Source organism: Peromyscus californicus, unplaced genomic scaffold (genome assembly GCF_007827085.1).
Source record: "Peromyscus californicus insignis strain IS unplaced genomic scaffold, ASM782708v3 Scaffold_4__1_contigs__length_199733344, whole genome shotgun sequence".
Taxonomy (NCBI): Eukaryota; Metazoa; Chordata; class Mammalia; order Rodentia; family Cricetidae; genus Peromyscus; species Peromyscus californicus.
Genome location: NW_026294562.1, coordinates 134,231,160 through 134,253,439, shown reverse-complemented (window position 1 = coordinate 134,253,439; position 22,280 = coordinate 134,231,160). Strand labels below are relative to the sequence as shown.

Genomic DNA, 22,280 nt, shown 5'->3' with positions numbered 1-22,280 from the left:
GGGCCAAGGAGATGGCTAACCAGGTAAACATACTTGCCACCAAACACAAAGACCCAAGTTCAATCCCTGGAACTCACGTGGTGGAAGGAGGGAACCCACTTCCACAATTTGTCCTCTGACCTCCACATACAGGCCATGGCATGTGCATTCCCGTATACTTACACATACATGCACACAAGTTATATCAAAGTGTAACAAAATTTTAAAACATTTTGAAAATATCGTGTCCCTTATTCCCAGATATTCAGTGATTTTTCTGTAAGGACAAGGATAGCCACAATACAGTTATGAAACATAGGAAGTTTAACATTGGCACAGGTCACGTTCCACTTTGTTGATTATCTCCATTCTGCCCTCCATGATTTTTCATCCAGTACAGATCCAGTAAAGGATCGTGTGTTGCATTAGGTATCATGGCTCTGGCCTTTAATCCAGAATAGTTTCTCCCCAAACTCTGCCTTCCATGACACTGAAATTTCAATATATATACGTAGATGTCAGCTTTTGGTAGACTGTTTCTCAGTTTGAGTTGTCTGATGTTTTCTCGTGACTCGATCTGAGTGACATGTGCTCAGATAGAGCATGACAAGGGGGATGTGTACTGTATCCAGAGGCACAGTGCCCACCTGTCCTACATTGATGACATTCATCACCCTGTCGTGCCGATACATAGTTTCTCCACTGTGTAATGACTGATTCCTCCCTTTTAACTAATTAGCATTCTATATTCTCTCTGTCAAATATTTCTCTCTAGATTTAACATCTGTTGATAACTCTTTCCTAACACATTCTTATCAGTGATTGTTGTAAAGTTCTGGTTTTCTGTTCTATTATCCCTACTGCATTTTTTCAGTTGACATTCTGCTGTTAGGAATAGCCCTCACTTTCTCCCCACCAAGTAAGTCATAAATAAATAAACACACACACATATATATAATACACTAATATATATAGTCAAGCATGTGGCAGAGAGAGCTAACTAAGAATGGCATTGGCTTTTGAAACCTAAAGCCTGCTCCCAGTGACACACCTCCTCCAACAAGGCCTCCTAATTCTTCCCAAACAGTTCCACCAGCTGGGGACTGAGTGTCAAATATATGGGCCTATGGGAGCCATTCTCATTCGAACTACCACAGAGTGAGGCTACTGGACCAAGCACAGTATGCTTGGCTGGTTTTCTATTATTGCAAAATGAATTGCTATTTCTCTCTCGTTTTTAGTTGTGCTGCTCTTCTGAGTTGCCTTTCAGGGGCACGTGCCATTTGTATTTCTACTCATGTGTATAAGAACACCAGTTTCCCCATAGCCTGTTTCAACAAAGTGTATTGTCAAGCTTTCAAGTTAGTTCCAATCTGATGGGTGAGAAATGACATTTCAATATAGCTTAAATTTGCATTTCTATTTTTAAAACTGGAGTTGAATATCTTTTCATATGTTAAAGGCACTCTAATTCTTTCTGTGAATTGTCGTTTTATGCGACTTATTCATATCATTTGCCAATTTATAAATAGGATTTTTTGATCTAGCTTTTCATATCTGTTAAAGGTTCTTTATATATTACAATATTGATCCTGGTATCCATGATAACATGTTGTAAATATTTTCACCCAAATTGTCGTTTGTTTTTAAATTTTGCTCATATTTTTATTGAGATTGTTTATTCATATGACACTAAAGCTATTCTCTTAAAGTATATAATTTAGTGGTGTCCATATTTACAAATTTTTGCAACCACTATCTAGTTCCGTAGAGTTTTGAGAAACAATGCAACCCTCAGCAGCAATTTTTCATTTCCTCCTAGCAGCTGCCAGTTTATGCCCTGTGTGGCTTTGCCTGTTCTGGACATTGCATATAAAGAGTCTGACAATATATGCCTTGTGTGTCTGATTTGATATATTCATAGTTTATTCATATTTAGCATCTGTACTTCTGTCCTTTTCGTGTATTTCACCATATAAACACACTAGGTTTTTATCAGCTTGCCTTTGATAGACATTTGGATTGTTGGTGCTTGGGGGCTATTATAATTAGTGTTGTCTAAGCATTTATATTCAAGTTTTATGCGGACATACATTTTCATTTCTCTTGGGTGTGAGACTGGGAGTAACCACTGAGTCACATGACACCTCAGCTTTGAGGAACCACTCAGCCGTTCTCCGAAGTCACCTCAGTGTTTCAGATTCCTGCCAGTGAGGTGTTCCAGTATGAGGGTGGCCACTCCTCTGTTCCGCACCGACACATCTTGTCGTGTGTGTTTTTAACTGCAGCTGTGCTGCTGAGTGAAGTGATACTTGAATGTGTTGTGGGTTTTAACTTCTTTGATTACTAGTTGGGTATCTTTTTATGCTGGTTGGCCACTTGTATGCCTTTACTGGGCAGATGTTGATTCAAATCATGTGCCCATTTAGACAGGCCTTTGCCTTTCCATTGTTCCCTAGGAGGTATTTATATATCCTGATGTAGAGCCTGGATGCCCATCAAGTACACAAAGGATTTTCCTCCATTCACTTCCGACTGTGTCCTTTCGAGTGCAAATGCTTTTCATTTTGATTAAATCCAATTCATCTGCTTTTTGCTTTTAGCTTCACATCTAAGAAACCATTGGATTTTTTTGTTTGTTTTTATTTTTTGGTTTTTGAGACAGGGCTTCTCTGTGTAGCCCTGGCTGTCCTGGAACTCACTCTGTAGACCAGGCTGGCCTTGAACTCAGAGTTTAGAGACAGAACTCTGCCTCCCAGGTGCTGGGATTAAAGGCATGCACCACCACCACCACCACCAGGCTGAGAAACCACTGGATAATCCAAGTTCATGAAAGCTTGTATCTATGTTTCCTTAAAGTGGGTCACAGATTGTAGTTCTGACACAGAAGGTCTTTGAGTTTTGTGTGTGGTCTGACAAAGGGTCAACTTCACTCTTTGCACTTGGCTGTCTGATGATCTCAGCCCACCATTTATGAAGAAGCTTATAAATCCACCATGGAATTACCTCAGCATGCTTGTCAAAAGCAAATGGCCCTAGATACCAGGGTTTATTTCTAGACTATCAATTCTGTTCTCTCGACCTACGCTTTGAAATCAGAAACTGTAATCTTACTTTGTTATTCCTTTTCAAGAATGTTTTGACTATTATAGTCCCCTTGGGTTCTCATATGAATTTTAGGGTCACCTTGTCAATTTCTGCACCTCTCCCCCACAAAAAAATTCCACTGGAATTTTGAAAGACACTGTATTAAATCTGCATTTAAGTTGCCAAGTGTTGCCTGCCTAGCAGTATTAGCTTTCTCAATCCATGAACATAGACATCTCTCTTGTTTATTTCAATAGGTTTTATAACTTTTAAAGTGTAAGTGGTTTTGTTTGGTTGCTGGTTTTGTTTGGTTGCTGTTGTGGGGTGTGTGTGTGTGTGTGTGTGTGTGTGTTGTGTATGCATGTGTTGTGTGTGATGGATGTGTGTGTACATGTGAGTGTATCTTCCACATGTTTGGCTCTCTGGCACATGTTCTTGAGACAGTGCCTCTCACTGGTACCCAGGCCTGACGTCTTATATGGATGCTGGGGGTCTGAGCTCAGGTCCCCATCCTTCTACAACAAGTGCTGCTCCTACTCAACTGAGTAGTCTCCCCAGCCCTCAGAGCAGCAGGTCTCAACCTTCCTAATGCTGTGACCCTTCACTACAGTTCTTCACGTAGTGCTGATCCCAACTGTGAAATTATTTCGTGACTACCTCATAACTATGATATCACTATTGGTATGAATCATAATGTCAATATCTGATATGCGACCCCTGTGAAAAGGTCCTTTGACCCCCCGCTCCCATAGGGGTTGAGAACCACTGCCTTAGAGTTTTATGTTTTGCACTTACTTGGATAATTCATCCCTAAGTATTTGTTGTTCTCAATTTTTATTCGTTGTCGTGTGTGTGTGTGTGTGTGTGTGTGTGTGTGTGTGTGTGTGTGTGTATGTGTGTGTGTGTGTGATGTGTATCTGGTGTGAGTGCAGGCTCACGTGGTGGTCAGGGGACAGCTTTTAAAAGTGCTCTTCTTCCTCTGTGGGTTCCTGGGACCAAACTCAGGGTGTGGGTCTTGCTTAGCAGACGCACGCTTTTATGTGCTGCGGGGCCCTGTCAGCCCTGTTTGTTGCATTTGTGGCTGTTTTAAGAAGATGTGTCTTAACTTCTTTTTCTCGGTATTCACTGATAGAAAAAATAAATGCTTTTTAATGTCCATCTTGTGTATTGCAACCTTCCTGAGCTTACTGGTGATCTTTTTTTTTCTGATTCATTTGTCTCTATATGTTCAAATTTCTATCTTCTATTATATTTAGATTTTGAATCTAAGTTAGAAGCATTTCTTTCTACCTGGGTTATAGAGGAATTCACTTGCTTTTAGAATACTTGGCAAGTTTGATAGTTAGCTATTATTTTTATTTATTTTTAAGGTTAATAAAAATTAAAGCGTGTTTTAAATAAAGAGAGACTGGGCAAATCGAAAATAACATTGAATTTGAAATCAGAAAATTGGGCTTGGAGTCCAGATTCCCTGTTTCCAAGTTCTTTGTTTATAGACTGGTCACCCAGCCCTTTGACAGTAAATCGACAAAGACACTCCCCGCTTCACAGAACTGCTCCAGGTTCCAAAACACTAAATGCCTTGTGGATGCTCAGGCCTACTGCCAGGGCAAGCTACTTTTACTTATTAATAATAATTATTAAACACTTGCCACTGTTCCCTTTTTCCTAAGGAGATTTACCTGAGGTATGGAAGGGAACAGAGTGGCCACAGGTCTCCAAGGGAACCACGGGTAATAGGCATTTATTCAATACTCACAAAGAGGTTCTGTTATCTCCCCAGCTGGTTTTCTTTCCTCATTCCTTTGGAGTGAGAGAAACACACACAGAGAAAAGAAAAAAAAAAGTTTTATTTTCAGTAGAATGCAGAAAAGTTCCACAGTATTTTAAGAAGTAGCCCATTAAGATGGAAGATAGAAGGAATGAAGGAAGTCCCTCGGAGCCACTGCACAAAGGAAGGTGGCCATTCCGGGAACTTAAAAGGAGCGCCACACGCCTGCCCACCCGCCGCCTGCCTTCTGTGGCAGGGCTAGAGAAAGCCAAGCATGCTCCATTTTATGAAACTCCGCATTGACAGATTTCGGGAATCACACCTTATTTTCTTATCTAAAGAAAGAACAAATCACGACGCTTCGTTGGTGTGGGTGCCGGCTTTTGGTCTGTTCGCAGGGCATGAAGACCGCTGCCCCGCTGGCTTAAATTGCCGCTTCACCTCTCCAGCACTCGAGTGGCTTATTTCCCTTGTGCAGCCTTCAGGGCAGCTCAACCACAAAAGCAGGGACCTTTGATTTGCAAAGTATCATGAAACCTACTTTTGTGGGTAGGACCCGAAGATGTGGCTTCGGTCCCCACCTGTGGTCGGCCCAGGGTACTGACAGCTGGATGCTCACGCCTGGCTCCAGACGGTCTGTGGGCGTCAGCACCTCTCACCAGCCAGGCATCCGCTGTGGATTTACTACAAACACAATTCATTTATTAGAAATAATCTGAATAAGGCTCCTCTATTTTTTTTTCAAATCTCTGAAAAGCTAACGAAAGTTTTGTCCTTTACAAAAAATTCTAAGTATGACGTAGATCTAGGTACCATAAAGGGGAAGATGGCTGTCGCGCTTAAGTGACAGCTGTCAGAGTCTGCATCCCGACGGCCCTCTGACAAGCTGGGTTCAGCCACCCACCTGCCTTCAGTAGTCCAGTTAAAGGTAACGGTGACAAGCAGAAAAAGGAGATGTAATCAATGTGGCTACATAGGGAAAAGGAACAGAGGTCCAGTGACCCCCTGCCTGAAGTCCATCTTCAAGGTCCTGAAATGGGGGGTCAGGTTTAGTTGGAAGGGGAGGAGTCTGCATCACTCAGCAGCCCTGGTCAAGCTGTGGGCCTGCCCATCACCTGTCTTGGCTCTAGTCACGTGCAAGGATGTCCGACAACTTGCAAATCTCTTTCCAAGAGACAAAATCCCCTCTGGCTGGCGCCAAAGCCCTGCCTTTTTCCTTCTTTCAGCAGGAGATTCTTGGGCAATTCTATTGTTTCAACTGTCCGGTGGCCAAAGGGAGGGTTCGGTAGTCTCTTTAGAGAGTCTTCATCCCTGTCGGCGTGGCGACACGTTCCGCCCAGCGGTGCCCAGTGTTGACCCTGCTTGGAAGTCTTCCCTTTGCATGTTGGCAGGTAGGTATAGATCAGGTGCCAGAGTAACGTGGAGAAGACAGGGAGAGTGGGAGATCTGACAGCGTGAGGAACGGAAGAGTGCTGCTGTGTGACAGTCTTTATAATGTAAAAAAAGTCAAAGGGAAACTATAGAGTCGTATAGATGAAAAGATAACTCATAGATACATGGTCAAAATACAAGCACAATTTACAGAAAGAAAGCAAATGGGAAAAGGCCATTTAAAAATCACCCTCAACCCCAGTTGTCTTTAAAGGATGGCTATCTAACTGCCTGCCCACAGACCGGAGTGTCCCAAGAAAAGAAGCCAAGAGGGGCAAGCCCAAACTGTGATGGTACCTGTGTGCATTTGGTGTGTTTGCTGAATGAGTGCGCGCACGCGCGCGCGCGTGTGTGTGTGTGTGTGTGTGTGTGTGTTTGAAGTGTGTGTGTGTGCATGTGTGTTAGAATGTGTGTGTACTTGTGTGTGTACTTGTGCATGTGTGCATGTGTGTGTTAGAATGCGTGTGTACTTGTGCATGTGTGTGTTAGAATGTGTGTGTACTAGTGCGTGTGTGTCCGCGCGTGTTAGAATGTGTGTGTACTTGTGCATGTGTGTATGCGTGTGTGTTAGAATGTGTGTGTACTTGTGCGTGTGTGTGAATATGTGTTTGTGTACACACGTCAGTATTTCTGGAATGCCACACAGGAAGCTGTTCATAGTGGCTGATGAGTAGTGGGAGGAGTGGGGGTGAAGCATGTAAATAGAAAGAGGTTTTTGTTTTGTTTTGCTTTGCTTTGCTTTAGTTTGTATCTTCTTTTCCACCACTTAAGATTTTAAGATTTTTTTAAAAAAGCTATATGCATTTAAAATCTAGTTAAGTTTTAAGAAAGCTCATACTTGCAAGCAAAAGAAATACAAGCCTTTGACGTGTCTATTTTGGTGCTAATCCTTATAAATAGCAGGACTTCTCCCAAGCCCTTTGGAAGAGACAAAGTTGACATCTGGAGGAAAGCCACTAAGGACTCTCTGTGACTATTAAAAGAGACGGGCCTAGTCCAGGGCCTCTGTTTTTAGACTCTGTCTACCCCTGGTGACTTCCCGTTCAGCTAACCCACCCCCCACCCCCTATGGGATTCCCACAGCCATCTTTTGCCTGGCCAGACCTCTCCAGCTGCCCCAGCCCCCCAGGAAAGGCTTCCCTACTGGACAGGTTACCCTGCGCTGTAACCTGACCTGTCTTGCGTAAGGATGTCACCTCAAAGCCGAAGATGGAATGGCCATCTGTGGCAGGGCCGAGACAGAAAGCTGGCACAGCAGAGCTTGCGCCTCTCAGTGACGCGGTGACAGTGGGTCTGAGCTTGTAAATAAAGGCAGGGGCTTGAGCTAGAGCAGAAGGTGGAAGATACAGTGGTGACTATTCCATCCCTCATCCCCTGATCCCTGGCCTGGGTATCCACATTGGAGTACCTCACTGTTCCCCAGCCAGGATCTCAGCAGGGTCCACCACTTAGCAGCCCCTGTTCCCGACCCTTAAGCCATTTTCCATCACACTGATAAGAAAGTCATCTTTCTGGAAGTTTGATGGGTTTGATTTGGGCCAAGACAGCATGCAGTTGAGTGTTGTAGGCCTTAGGCTGACTCTGTGCCCTGTGCTGACCTACTGTGTGACCTTGTAAAGTGAGGCAACATCTGTCACTGGTCCTGTGGGATTAAGGAAGATAGTGTGTATAACCTAATTAGCACCATACTTGGCAAAAGAAGTACCTGCTCATAATTGGTCCCCTTCTTCCCCAGTCTCTCCCGGGTTCTAGCCTTTGCCTTACAAAGAGACCCTGGCTGATTATCACCAAGTTGAGACTTTGTTACTAACCCCATGTGTGTTCTCCTTGTCCAGGTAAATATAGTCTAAGTCCACAATGGTACCCTGGGCTATTTGTATACTCCCTCAGTACTTAGCTATATATAGCAGAAAAGACTTCCTTTGAATCTGTGGTCCCCTAGTCCTTACAAAGTAGAGGGGACAAAAATCTGTCCCCGATCACCCAGGCTCCCTGTCTCTGAGTGTTTCTGCATAAGTAGAAATACTGTTATCTTTTTACTAGCCACTGAGTTTCCTCCTCAAGGAATACTGCACATTTTACAGATGCAAGGCATCAGGCCCAGTTAGATAAGAGCCTGCCAGCCCTGGCTCTGGTTGCATCTACTGGCAGACAGATCGGAGCAGAGGAAGCCATGGTTTCCTCCAGAAATGCACCTGAGATACCAGAACGCACACACACTGTTATTTGACAGGGACTGAGGGAGCTAGTCATGGCTACGCTCTTGAATAAGTTTTTTCAACAAATGCGCTTGGTTAGTGGGAGAGACTAAAGGTCATTTGGTTTCTGTTGTTGTCTTAAACCAGTCGATTTTAAAAGTCCAATTTGGGGTCAGTTAGTATTCTTCTTCAACTTTAGGGTGACAGCTGGTAAGGATATCACTGTAGGCTACAGAAGAACATAGATAAATAAATAAATGGACGAATAACTAACTAACTAACTAACTAACTAACTAACTAAATAAATAAATAAATAAATAAATAAATAAATAAATAAATAAATAAATAAATGGAAAAGGAGCCATGAGGGGGAACCCCCGCCCTGGGGAGACTACTAAATAATGAGGTGAAGGAGTTGATGTGATGGCCCCTGGAAAGCACCAGTGAGGACCAAAGCCTGAGCTCTGTGGAAGCCAGTGGAGGCGAGCGGGACTCTTGTCATCGTGGCCGCTGCTTCCTTGCCCTCCAGTGCCCTCACTCATGTGCAGCGGGGCTCCTTCACTTAGCATCGTGCTACAGTTGTGGCTGAGCTTGAGTTCCACAGGACTGCAAAATGGCCAGCCTGGTCAGCTGCTGTTTGTGTTCCTGTCCTTCTCAGTCCTTGTCGGTGGGAGCTCACAAAGATTCCAACTTATGCTTTGACTCAAGGTCAGAGTCAGAGTTTACGTTGCTCTCCATGGCTGCATAGCAGGATGCAAAGGCGTGGTTTTCAGGGGTCTTATACTTCAAGGCCTGATCACAAGATGCTTTGCTGTGGGACATGGTTACCATGTGTTTCAAGGGTCTGCACTTGGTGTACGTTGTGCTTTGATCTTGAAAAGGGGAGTTCTTTTGCCTCTCCCCTTGCTAGTATATAAAAAGCCTATCATGAATAAACTCGAGGCTGCTGGGTATTAACCCAGGACCCTGCTGAAGCTATCCTGTGTCTCTTTTTTCTTCGTCTTCTTCTATATTTCCTATCTAGCATTTCTCAATTCCTCACTCCCCACTTTAAGGAACCCTTTGATAGGTCGGGGCTGGACCCCGATACTGGACCCCGACACTTGTCACCCGTCCTTTATGTCCCATGAGGGCCCTTCTACAGCAGCCAGGTGGAAGAGGAAGCAGGGCAGGGGCAGGGGCAGGGGTTGGGCATCCAGGCTGCTCCACCAGCTTCAATGGGAGAAGTGGCACTCTCCCTGAACGTCAGAGAACCGTGGACGGTACTGTGCAGAATAAGAAGGGGCCCTTGAGGAAAAGTGGGGTACAAATCACTGGTGCTATGGTGTCTTCATCCCTTTGCAAGTTGCCTTTTTTGTGTTTCTGAAATGTAACCAGATTAGTATATGTCCACAGAGATAAATTATTGTACTAATAAAGCAAAACACATTTGCTTCCCTACTAGTGGGTACTTAGAAGGATCCCCATTCTCACCGTCTCAAATTATGCTTGTATGGAGTTGAGGGGTTTTTGATAGACAATGGACACTGCACTCTGAAGAAAAGGGAGACCATGAGAGGGCACGTGAGGCAGCTGAGTAGAGTGCTAGGAGCTGTCTACATGTAACAGAGCCACAGTTCCTGAACCTGTGAACGGGAGGTGTCAGTGAGTAACTCATTTTGACATCAAGGGTGCAAACAGAACCCTGGGCAGTCGAGCATTGCATAGAGAGGAAAATGAGTCTGTGAGACGCCGGAGAGGCGCAGTGTGAGGTGGGACATTTGTTGCGTTAATGTGTTCCTTCTATTCTATGTTCTCTCTGCTGCTTAGTCATCTCTGTACCCCAGAGACTGATGCAGTACAGGATCAGAGTTCTCTGACTGATAGTCACACTGCCTGGACCACAGAAGGAGAGTAGGGGGCCTCCCTGGATCCTCCTTGTGGGTTACTGAGGCATGGAAGGAGAGTAGATGGGCCTCCCTGGATCCTCCCTGTGGGTCACTGGGGTTCTGAGAGTTGCTGTTCTTTACTTAACACTCATCCTTCCATTAACAAAGAACATCTCCTCTTTTATCTTCTGGTGTAAGATAGTACAGTTCTTGGCCTTGAGATTGGACACCCGTGCAAGGGATCATCTATTGGTCAGCCTGTATATGCACATGCCGTCTTTTCTCTCCCTTCAATAGCCACTAAAAATTATAACAGTTGGGATGCAGAGAGAAAGTTAGCTGAGTGCAAAAACATAGTCAGAAGCGTCTATGTGTGTACACAAGTGCAAGCACCCTGTATTTTTGTGGTTCATCTGTGATCTCCTTTAGAACTGAAAGCAGCTTGATATTTTTTGCGTGTGAACTCCTAGTGTTAGCACAATATCTGTCAAGTAGAAAGCTCTTCGAAATTAAAATAACACTGAGCCAAAGAGGAATAAATTAAACTAGGTCAAAATGAATGGAATTTTTACTGAATAAATGAGATGCTAATTTGACACATTTTTAACACCCTGGGTGTTCCACACTGCTCCTCCCTCCCTCCAGCATGTGGTTTAAAAAGGTTCTTGAACAGTAAGTAATAAATTAGAACAGAAGCTGAAGTTATGAAATGAATGATCAATGTTTGCTTGTACAGTATCAGCATCTCACACAGGAAAGTGCTGAGGTCCGGACAATTGTGTGATGAGTTCAGATCCCCTACACCAGTGGTTCTCAACCTGTGGGCCATGACCCCTTTGCACGACCCTGTCACAGGGGTCGTATATCAGATATCCTGAATATCAGGTATTTACATTACAATTCACAACAGTAGTAAAATTGCAGCTATGACGTAGCAACAAAAATAATTTCACAGTTGGGGGGGGGGTCACCACAACGTAAGGAACTGTATTAAAGGGTCACAGCATCACGAAGGCTGAGAACCACTGCCCTAAGCCTTTGGGACATGTTTTCTTGATATTTGTAAGTGGTGTTTTATTATTGTTGTTGTTTTGCTACTGGAAAGTGTCACTTTCTGCCTTCAAATCAAAAAGCAATTTCTGATCCCTTCGGGACATGTAATTATTCATTTGAAAATAATTGTGATAGGCAGCTTATTTTTTAACCTTTCCTTGCATTGTGATAGCGAATAGAAAGGAAACAGAAAATCTTTGAGTTTTATTCCGTTGGAAACATCACATATTGGTGTGTTGAGTCTTTGTAAAAAGCCCAGGAAAGCCTTCCTGAGCATCCTGCAGAGGGCTCTCCAGCCATGGGCCATGGGGCTAGATGGTCAGGGGGATGCAGAGTCTGCCCACATGAGGTTTTTTTGGAGGGGGCGATCTTACTCTTGCTTTTCTTCCTGCAAACACCAAACCCTTGATAACTTGGCTCTACCTCTCAACTCTGTAGTCTGAACATCCATGAAACTGTGTTTTGAAATACCTATTATTTCAGTAATATTTCAAACCAGAGTTTAAGAACAGTGTTTTTGTGCCAGTTTGAAACTGGCTTCCCCCGGTCCCTTGTTCAATTCATTCTGAAGAATTCCAGTAGTGAGAAAAGTTGTCTTAAATCCAAGCCTTCCTACTTAAGAACTCAGGGTGTTCCAACTCCGCAGCAAAAGCCATTGCTAACAGGGGTGGCTGGGGTGATCAATTCTGAGCTTTGGCAGCTCAGAATTTAACACAGGACTCAGATATTAACAAATGAGGCAGTCCAGTGCTACAGTACTACCTCTGCCTTGATTGTAGTCTCAGAGACATCCAGAGGTGTGAGTCCTGCTTGGTGCCGACCGGAAGGCCCTCCTGGAATGGCTTGACTTCTTAAGTCATTGCTCCTGACCAGGTGCTGGCATCTATCTGTCCGCCCTCTTTCATTCCCTGGCTGATGGATGAATAGCAGCATTCAGAACAGGGTCCAACACGCAGAATTTGAAGTTCGAGTATCAAAGTCAGAGCTTATCTCCATCCTTTAGCGTGAGCTGTCTGGACCATTTACCCCATCAGTGTTCCATTATTAACGCACTTCTAATGACCTAATGTCTCCCACCAGGCCCCAGCTCTTTAACAGTCCCAGCGCCTCTCAGTAGCATCTAGCTGGGACCAAGCCTTGAACATATGTACCTCTGGGGAATATTCCAGACCCATTCAGCACTCTCAAGTTTTCATATATAAATTGAAAATCATAGAAAGTATCCCCAAAATTAAGTGTTGTGTTGCAAGTGAGAAATAACTAAAGTCCAGCTTAAATCTTAGTGGTGGTTGTCACGTTCTGCCTGCCGAGTTCCTCTGCCTTTTCCTCTGTGTGTCACTCTGTGCAGTTCAATCTTCATTTTTTTTTAATAATTTATTTACTTTTATTTTTTGCATTGGTGTTTTTGCATGCATGTATGTCTGTGTGAGAGTGTCAGATCTTGGAGTTACAGACAGTTGTGAGCTGCCATGTGGGTGCTGGGAATTGAACCCAGGTCCTCTGGAAGAGCAATCAGGGCTCTTAACTGCTGAGCCATCTCTCCAGCCCTAATCTTCAGTGTTAATATGGCCGGATTTAGACTCCTAACAAATGTACCTCTGGGCCTGCCTATGAGGGGGTTTCCAGAGAGGTGTCATGGAGTGATTGGGAAGACCCATCTTGAATGTGGTTGGCTCCCTCTCACAGAGTAGCATCCCAGGCAGAATAGAAAGGGGAAAAAGAGAAAGCCTGGTGAGTACCAGCACCTTGCTTTCTTCATAAGGGAAACCCCACACGTGACCAACAGGCTCGCACTCCCGTCAGGATCCCATCCCACCATGGTGGAATGTATCCGCTGTTACACTGCAGCTAAAGTCAGGATCCCTTCCTACCATGGTGGAATGTATCCACTGTTACACTGTAGCTAAAGTCAGGATCCCTTCCCACCATGGCAGAGAATGTATCCGCTGTTACACTGCAGCTAAAGTCAGGATCCCATCCCACCATGGCAGAATGTATCCACTGTTACACTGCAGCTAAAGTCAGGATCCCTTCCCACCATGGCAGGATGTATCCACTGTTACACTGTAGCTAAAGTCAGGATCCCTTCCCACCATGGCGGAATGTATCTGCTGATTACACTGTAGCTAAAGTCAGGATCCCTTCCCACCATGGCAGAATGTATCTGCTGTTACACTGTAGCTAAAGTCAGGATCCCTTCCCACCATGGCGGAATGTATCCACTGTTACACTGTAGCTAGAGTAAGTTGTTTGCACCAGGTATTTGTCACAATAATAAGAAAAGTAACGAACGTGAGCTCTCTAGCAATGATTCCAAGCTGCCTACCATCCTGAGTGGCCCAGCTTTCCATGGCTGGCCATTCGTCAAGTGATTATTGGAGGGATGGAAACATATTACTCACAGTATTTTTGTTTTCGAGACAGGGTTTCTCTGTGTAGCTTTGCACCTTTCCTGGATCTCGCTCTGTAGACCAGGTTGGCCTTGAACTCACAAAGATCCGACTGCCTCTGCCTCCCGAGTGCTGGGATTAAAGGCGTGCGCTACCACCGCCTGGCAGCTCACAATATTCTTAAATTTTAATCGTTACTTGTGTGTGTGTGTGTGTGTGTGTGTGTGTGTGTGTGTGTGTGTGTTTGCAAAACACACAAAGTGAGTGTCTCCTGTGTGTGTGTCAGTGTCTCTGTATGTGTGTCTGTATCTGTGTCTGTGTCTGTGTGTCTGTATGTCAGATCACCTGGAGCTGAAGTTGCAGGCAGTTGTGAGCTGCCTGATGTGGGTGCTGGGAATCAAACTCCAGTCCTCTGCAAGAACATTATGGGCTCTTAACCACTGAGCCATCTCTCTGGCCCCAATTTTTTCAATTCGAAATGTTGACAGGGAGACGATTAGTAACATTTTTCTTTGAAGGGTTCTATTTGATATTTTATTTGAAAAGATTTCTATTATTGTGTTTATAGGATACCATTTTTTTTATTGAGCAGATTTAAAATTAACTTTTCACAAAGAAATGGAACAGTTCTCCATGCTAAGGCAGCTCCCTGTGGGCCTCAGTGCAAAGGATACAGGCAGGTGGGCATGGTGACCAGACAGCAGGTAGGATCCATGGTCCAGCTGAGCATAGGCCAGGAGCTGGGCTTGCCTGCTTCCTCTGCACCCCATTAGTACTTTTCACTTCTTGAAACCTCACCTCTCCCAGCCTCATCAGTTCCCCCACCCTCCATCTTTGTTGTCTTTGCTGAGTCAAATGACCATAAGCTTTTAAAGGATCTTTTTCAGGGATTGGCTCCAGTGACGGTTTCCAGCCAAGTGGATCCTGAATGCAGGGTTCTGGCCTCCGCCCAGTGCTTTTAAGATTCCCCGGAGTCAGTTGCACTTCTTCATCAATCATCCCTTCCAGCTTGCTGGACCGTTCCTCAGCTTCCTGCTTATCACTGCAAAGATGATTTCCCATCGCTGATGCCAAGCATGTAAACAACTTGTTTCTCCTCTCTGTGGTGACAGGCACATCTCATCGTCCTGAGTAAAAATCCCTCCCCAGAGGAGGCGGCAGATTCTGCACACTTTATTGCCCGGGCTGCTGTTGCTTCTGGGAAGCAGGACCACCACGGTGAGAACAGACCCCGCCTCCCTGCTCCACAAGCGGCCTTGGGTGTGCATCACTGGGGGGTGAGGCTGTGGTGTGAGCCCTCTGTCCTGTGGCTCAGCTGCTCTGCAGCTCTCCTGGGCTTTCCTCTACCTGCCCTCTAACCCTTTCCCCATCAGAATGTCACTCTTCATCCAAAACACCACTAGGAATTGTGGGCAATTCATGCACGGCTGGCTGATAGGGACATGTGTGTTTTTCCAAAGCAATTATTTTAAAGGCTGTTATGTGTATGTGTGCAGACAAGTGCATGTGTGTGTGCACAGAAGTGCATGTGTGTGTGTGTGTGTGTGTGCGCACGCGCGCGCGCGTGCGTGCGCACGCATGTTGAGCTATGGGGTAACAGCTCTAAACTCGGAGCTCACTGAGCAGAACTTTCAGCCTGGGTAAATGTATACAGTGTCAGGATTTCAAAAGGAAGCTACCACTCAATATGCATTTTCTTGTCTTGGTGGGATAGTTAAAACATGGGATTTGGGGGTTCTACACTTGGCCATCCTGGCATCCTATGTGTGACAAAAAACAAAACAAAACCCACATTCTTGTGATTTGGGGGCCCCAAACTATTCAGAAATGATATGTGGCCTACACAGAAGAATAAGTTATATTCCAAGATATCGGATAGAAATCATCAAGAATAATATTGATTCCAGGGTGCCAGAAATCAGTGTTGGGAGGGTGTGAGGTCAATTCAGGAAGCAGGAGTCAGGGTAGCAGACCAGACCTAAGAGGAAGCCCCAAGGAGCAACTTGATAGAAAAGGCCACAGACCAGGCGGGGACTTGGTCTGTGCAGGTGCCAGTGCAGATACCCATAGGTTACCCTCTTCCGGCCCCCCTGGCTCACCCAGCAGAACTGGAAGAGCCTGACCAGAGATGGAAGGAGGAGCCAAGTGAAGTGTTAGCCCTCCTTGGAACATTCTACTCGAGGCCTCCACCACTCTTAATAAAACATTGAAAATATCAACATTTGAAAGTACACGAGTCACACACACCTGGATATCTATAGGAACCCCAATGTCTAGGCAGCATGAGGGCATTGGGTAGTTAAGAGAAACTTCAGCAAGTGGCGGATAGTAGTTGTCTGTAGGATGAGAGACAGGACAGGGTGGTGAGGACCATGGCAAACTAGAGAAGCCCCTATCCAGCTCTCTTGCTCTGGCATCGTGGCTCCACGTGGCAGGCAGCTTATATTGTCCAGAGAAGGAAGAAGAAGTTTGGATCTTCATGTGAAATCTCCAGTTGTTGGTTGATGGTAACTAACTCAATTATGTTTAAGGTTAAAATGAGTGTGGGGACAGCTTTGATCCCAGGTTGCCCTGAGATTCTAGAAGGAAGTCGCCATGGGTTCATGGTTTTCCCCATCCTTGCATGACAAAAAGAACAGCAAACTCCAGAAATTTGAGGTCCATGGCTTCTTTTATTCTCTTTGATTTTTAATCTCTTTTTCAATATATATAGTGTTTTCCATCTTTTACATTTATGGTTCCAAAGTACTTAACACTGTTTTCTGATATGTATTTTCTGAAACAAAGTTTTGCTTTGTAACCCAGGCTGGCCTCAAACTTAGTCAAGGCAGTCCTCCTGCCTCAGCCTCCCAAGTACTAGGGTTACACATGTGAGCCACTGTGGGTCCAGATCTATCTATAGCTTCTGGCGGAGTGCAGATGTTTGTCATATGGTAGGAAGAACCAGCTGCAGGAGTGTTTTTCTAGAACTGGGGGTCATGCCCTGCTTCTGCGGACTGTTAAAGGTGTCATCAGCAGCAGTTTGGGAAAGCGCGGGCACCTGCATACAACCGTCACTGCTGCCATAGCTGCTATCGCTATTTCCCAAGGCATCTACTCCTCTCTGTCTGTCTGTCTCTGTGTGTGTGTGTGTGTGTGTGTGTGTGTGTGTGTGTGTGTGTGTGTGTGTGTGTGTCTGTCTGTCTGTCTGTCTGTCTGTCTGTCTGTCTCTGTCTTTCTCTCCTCATTGCTCTACACCAAAATGACAAGTTCCAGGTGGGCACAAGAGCTGATCCTTGATAGGGCCCCCCCAGATTCAGCACCAGATTCAGAGGACACCTGAAGCACCTGTCATCTTGGTAACAACAGTGGCAATTTGATGGGAACTTGAGCCACAGAACTTTAAGATGAGGACGTGTCTTGGTGGTTTCTGGGTTCAGAAAACTGGAAGGTTCTGCTGGGCAGAGGAAGAAAACGGTCTCTTCTGCGAGACTACCCTACTGGATGGAAGAGGCAAAGGCTAAAAACGGTCCTTTTGCCTGGAGGCTGTTCTGGTTCCCAGCCCCACCCAGGACACAGCGGGTTCCCTTCTTGACTATAGGAATTAAATGACGGCCAACGGGAGTTATGCACAGAGATTGATTTGTTCCGAAGCTCTGAGTTAGACCCATCGGCTTTGCCCTTCATAGAATCAATGACAGTTCAAACTGAGGTGTGTGTGTGTGTGTGTCTGTCTGTCTGTGTGTAAGTCTGTCTGTCTGTGTGTCTGTGTGTGTGTGTCTGTGTCTGTGTGCACGTGTGCATGCCTGTGTAGTTTTTTTCAGTATAGACACAGCTGGGGTTGCCTCCCCTACAGAGCGGGAGTGATAACAACATCTGCATAACACGGACAATGTGAGTCCGGAATGGCTCACACCGCACAGGACACACTGGCCTTGCTTTACTTAGCTCCAGTTCCGGATGAAGATTCGGAGTCCATAGGAAATGTGGTTTTTCCAAGCCATTGAGTGGCCAAGGTCTGAGCCCAGAGGGTCATCCCCAGACGCTCTTTATCATTTGCTATGTGTAAGCACTGGCCCTGGCCCTTCCTCCTTTCTTTCCCTACTCCCATGCAAGAGTCTGTGGCCTGTGGAGCAAACACGGGACCTTGGATGAGGGAGGGCAGCCTAAGGACAAGGCTGTGGAGAGCCACTGGGACCCAGAAGCCGGCTCAGGGTCTCAGCTCCACCCTCAGCCTCTGGGGCTTCGCAGAGCATATCTTGACTGGCATCCAAAGAGCTCATGCCCCAGTCAGAACTGAGGTGCGTGAGGAGCGCAATGGCCGTAGAGCAGGGGGACTTGGCTGGAGAACAGACGGGAGAGGGGCGACTCTGGGAGAGGGGCGACCCCGGGAGCACAGGTAGCAGGTGCCTCGGGAAATAGCGATGGCGGCTATGGCAGCAGTGACGGTTGTATGCAGGTGCCCACGCTTTCCCAAACTGCTGTTGATGACACCTTTAACAGTCCGCAGAAGTGGAGCGTGACCTCCTTTTTTTCAAAGATACTCCCACAGCCAGTTCTTCTCACCAGAGTGAAGCTCCTCTCCATCTGCCTCTCTCTCTCTCTCTCTCTCTCTCTCTCTCTCTCTCTCTCTCTCTCTCTCTCTCTCTCTCTCTCTCTTCTCCCCACATTGCCCTGCACCAAAAGGACAAAGTCGAGATGGGCCTGAGAGCCGCTCCTTGATTGGTCCCTTTCAGATTCGGCACCTGCCAATCAAAGGACAGCTATCACCTTGGTAATAACAGTGGTCATTTGATGGGAAATTTGGCTACCGAAGCCTTAAGACGAGGACATGCTAAGTGAGGGTGCTGGCGGAGGAGCCGGGAGGGTAGAGAGACATGCCACGCCAGTTGTCCAGGAGCAGGGCTGCGCAAACAAAGCCTCTTCTCCGTGGCCCAAGCAAATCAGAGATGAGTACCTTTGTGGAGACACACCACCACCCCCCATTATTCCAACCGTTGAAACCCTGCTGTTATCTTTGCTCTCACGGTGGCAGATGAAGGCGAGGCTGGAAAGCAGCTGGCCTGGCCAGTGCACGGAGACCCAGGCTTCATCCCAGCTTGTACCTGCAAATGTGCTGTGTAGCGCAGGCAGAGCGGGGACAGCCTGCCCCCGGGGCCCAGGGATTCAATTTCCCTCTGGAAGCAGGAACAGGACAGTCACCACAGGCAGGGAATGCAGCTGGAGACCAAGCGAGCACAGTCCCCTGTCTTTCCTGCCATCCCTCTGTTGTCCCTTAACATGGAGGAAGCCACCATGGCAAGGCTGTGAGAGACCCACTCAGGGCAGAGGACTGTCCAGGCCTCTGCTGCCCCCTGTAGGGAACTACTGGGAAGTCAGGGACTAGAGTCTGGGCCCACTCCCACCCCATGCCTGCCCCTGCTCTCACCTACCCAGGACCTTCTGACCTGGACTGTGCTCACTTCTAGTCCCCAGGTCCTAGCCGGGTCCCCCAGAAGCAAACCTGCGTGTCTTTCAGAGTGTCCAGGGGGCAATCTGGCCTTTGTTCTTTTACGTTTAAATCTGTTTGTACCTAACGTAGACTTTTTTTTTTTTTTGGCTTTGCTTTTGTTTTTGGAGAAAAAGCAAAACAAAGCAATAGAATCTCTAAAAAGCATAATCTCCCCTTTGAGGATTTTCCCATCACCAGTCTGCTCCTGCTCCCTGGCTGGATGTCCATTGAAGGCATTGTCTGCTAACCAGCAATGCCGCTGGCCCGGAAGTGAGTGTTTCAGGCCACGCGCTGGAGCTGGTGCCTTTGCCCTGCGCCATCCTGCATTCCTTGTGCAGACAAAACTGCCCTAGAAGTCTGGGAGGCTTGTGCTTGCGTGAAGATTCCCAATTCAGGCTCTCGGAATGTCACTAACCTGGACCTGGCCAGCTGCCCAGAGCAGCCATAGACAAACTTGGTATTAACAGCTCTCCCAACCCTGCTAAGTGTCCAGGGCCTTGGCCTTGTGTTTATAATGCTTCTCCTTAAGGGTATTAAAACGAAATGGTCCAAAGCCAAGGACATGTCAGTGTAAACCTCTGTGCTGCAGGGCCTGCTCAGTGCAGGCAGCCTTGTTTGGAAGTGGCCCCATGTGGTCCCAGGCGCCAGCAGGCTAAGGAGTTCTTCTGGGTCCCAAGACAGCAGAGCAAATGGTGCCTGCCCCTGCTTTAGCCTAGGGACAGGGATTCCTGAGTAACTTGGTCCCCTATGTACAATTCCTTATATTCCAATACATATATTTCCCAGCTCCCACTGGTCCTAGCCTCTCCCTATGTTTTGCATGGGTAGAAATTACAATGTTTCGGAAGCTCTTTCTTTTGTGAAGTAACTGCCTGAGTAGGTCTCGGTGACCTTCCACGCTCCCCCTTTTCCTCAACTCTTCCTCCTGGGTCCTGCTTGCTCTGCTTGGCTTGGGCACACCCCACCCCTCCTCCACAGTGGTTACCTGTCATGATGCCCCCTGAACCCTTAGTGTCCTGAGAGACTGCAGGTCAGGCAGCCCCAGGTATTTGTAGCTGTTGGAGCCTAGAGGCTCCTGCCAGGTAACGTGGCACCCGGGAGCCTTCACCTTCCTGGTGGCCCTCCTTAGCTGCCTCCCCCAAGCCTTCACCTGAGGCCTCCATGGTGGAGCTGTGGTGTGGTTTAGCCTGCTGGTAGAAACGGAGAGATGCCCCCACTGGTGACTGTCTGTGTCCCTTCGTCCTGATGTTGCTCCTCTTGGTCTCCTTCTCCTCCTCAGCCTTCCCATACCCTGGCGGCCTGTGCTCTCTGAGAGAACCTTCCTCACCCCCACCCCTCTACTCGGGGCTCATTGCTTATAAGAATGCCTGGCCAGCCTTGCACTTGCCTGCCTGTGAGGGACTCAAGCGGCTGTCTTTCCACACCCCAGCCCCCTGGGAAGCAAGGAAGAAATGGGTGAGACCAAGAGAAGGAAACAGAGCTTCTTACAGGGTTTTTTGTTGTTGTTGTTTTGTTTTTTGTTTTTGTTTTTTGTTTTGCCAGCACCAGAAGGATTCCCCTCTGAGAAACTTCTGGAAGTCATCCTCACATCTAGAGAACTGGAGTGCAAGGTCATTCAGCAAACTACAGGCAACCCAAAGCTTTAGAATGGAGACCATGTACTGCCTCCCTCCCGTACCCTCCACCCAGAAAGGGGGTCAGTCACACCATGAATGTCACATCCCCAGCATTAGTGGTACAAGCAACCCAACCCCAGAGCACAGGTAGGGGCTGTTCACTCAGCAGCTCTTGGGGCCAGCAGAAGAAAAGGGTGTCCTGTCACTCAGCCTAAGCCTGAGTTGCTGAGCCTTTTTCCTAGAGAGCGACCCAGGGCCGGGCAGAAACCTCAGGAACCCTACCTGGCCAGGTGCCTTCCTTCCTGTGTGTCTAGAGTGAGGCCTGTTCCCTCTTTGTGCCGTTTCTGGGCTGGATGAAGTACGCAGCCTGTGATAGTCACTTTCCCAAGGGCTGGGTCATCCTTTTAGATGTCAACATGTAAGTTCTATTCAGAACTTCTCAGAAAAGCGATGCTATTTATACCCGGATGCTTTTGAAAAGGATTTTTAAGGCATCTCTTTGGAGAACACATAGCCTTCCCTAAACTTAGGGACTGGAGGTCTAAGGTTGCACAATGCCTAACCTCTGCCTGTGTGGCCCTGCGTGGGACTCTACATGGCAGGGGGAAGGAAAGGGGGAGTCTGGACTGCTTTGAGTAGTGAGGATCCCAAGGCAAGCAGATTCCACAGTGTCTGAGCCCCTTTTCAATCCCCGTGAGAACTCCTGGCACCTTTAAACCCTGCAGGCTTCTTCTGGCATGACGCCTGTTCAGCCACCATGCTTTCCGATATGTACCTGCCCCCAGCGACACATATGAGCGTCTTCAGATCTTACAGTAAGTTTAACCCCTCAGCTACCCACCGTGTGGGGTCAGATGTGTGGAAACAGTGAGGAGTGAGTCCCCAGGCCTCCCCCGTGGCCCCTACAGGCTCAGGGGTAGCAGCATCCACTATTGTCTCAATGCTTCAGTCACTTGGCGGGGTGAAGATCAGGCTAGGACTCCTCTTTTTCAATTCCTTGGAGTCCTTAAAGCCTTTGCAGTTAGTATAAAGACTATTTCCTGACACTGTTACCAAAGATAATTAATTGCCACATTGTCCCTGGAACCCTCCCACAGAATGAGGCTGTTCTTACCACCCTGTCTCCTGTCTCAGAACAGCCTCGGAAGATGAAGCCTAGGTGAACTGGAATTTATTTTAGTTAGAAGTTCCTGACCAGGTCCAGAGAAATGGCTTGGGGGGAAGAGTGCTGACCACCGAGCCTGATTGTCTGAGTTTAATCAGAGGGGAAGGGTGCTGACCACCAATCTTACTATCTGAGTTTGATCGCAGGGACCCAAATGGTAGACGGGCAGAACCAACTCTTACAAGTTGTTCTCTGTCACAGTTGTGCTGTGGCACATATACCCACATACACATAAATGTGCTCTACACACAC

General features: G+C 46.8%; 1 protein-coding gene across 3 annotated transcripts in view; it reads left to right on the top strand.

The window, feature by feature from the left end:
• Ttc23 (tetratricopeptide repeat domain 23) overlaps positions 1-22,280 on the top strand; it is a 100,366-nt gene that overhangs the window by 52,007 nt on the left and 26,079 nt on the right. For all 3 annotated transcript variants that reach the window (XM_052711950.1, XM_052711951.1, XM_052711952.1), the window contains one exon: positions 14,890-14,995. In XM_052711950.1, the coding sequence (XP_052567910.1) occupies positions 14,890-14,995 (106 nt within the window). The remainder of the gene's footprint in view (positions 1-14,889; positions 14,996-22,280) is intronic.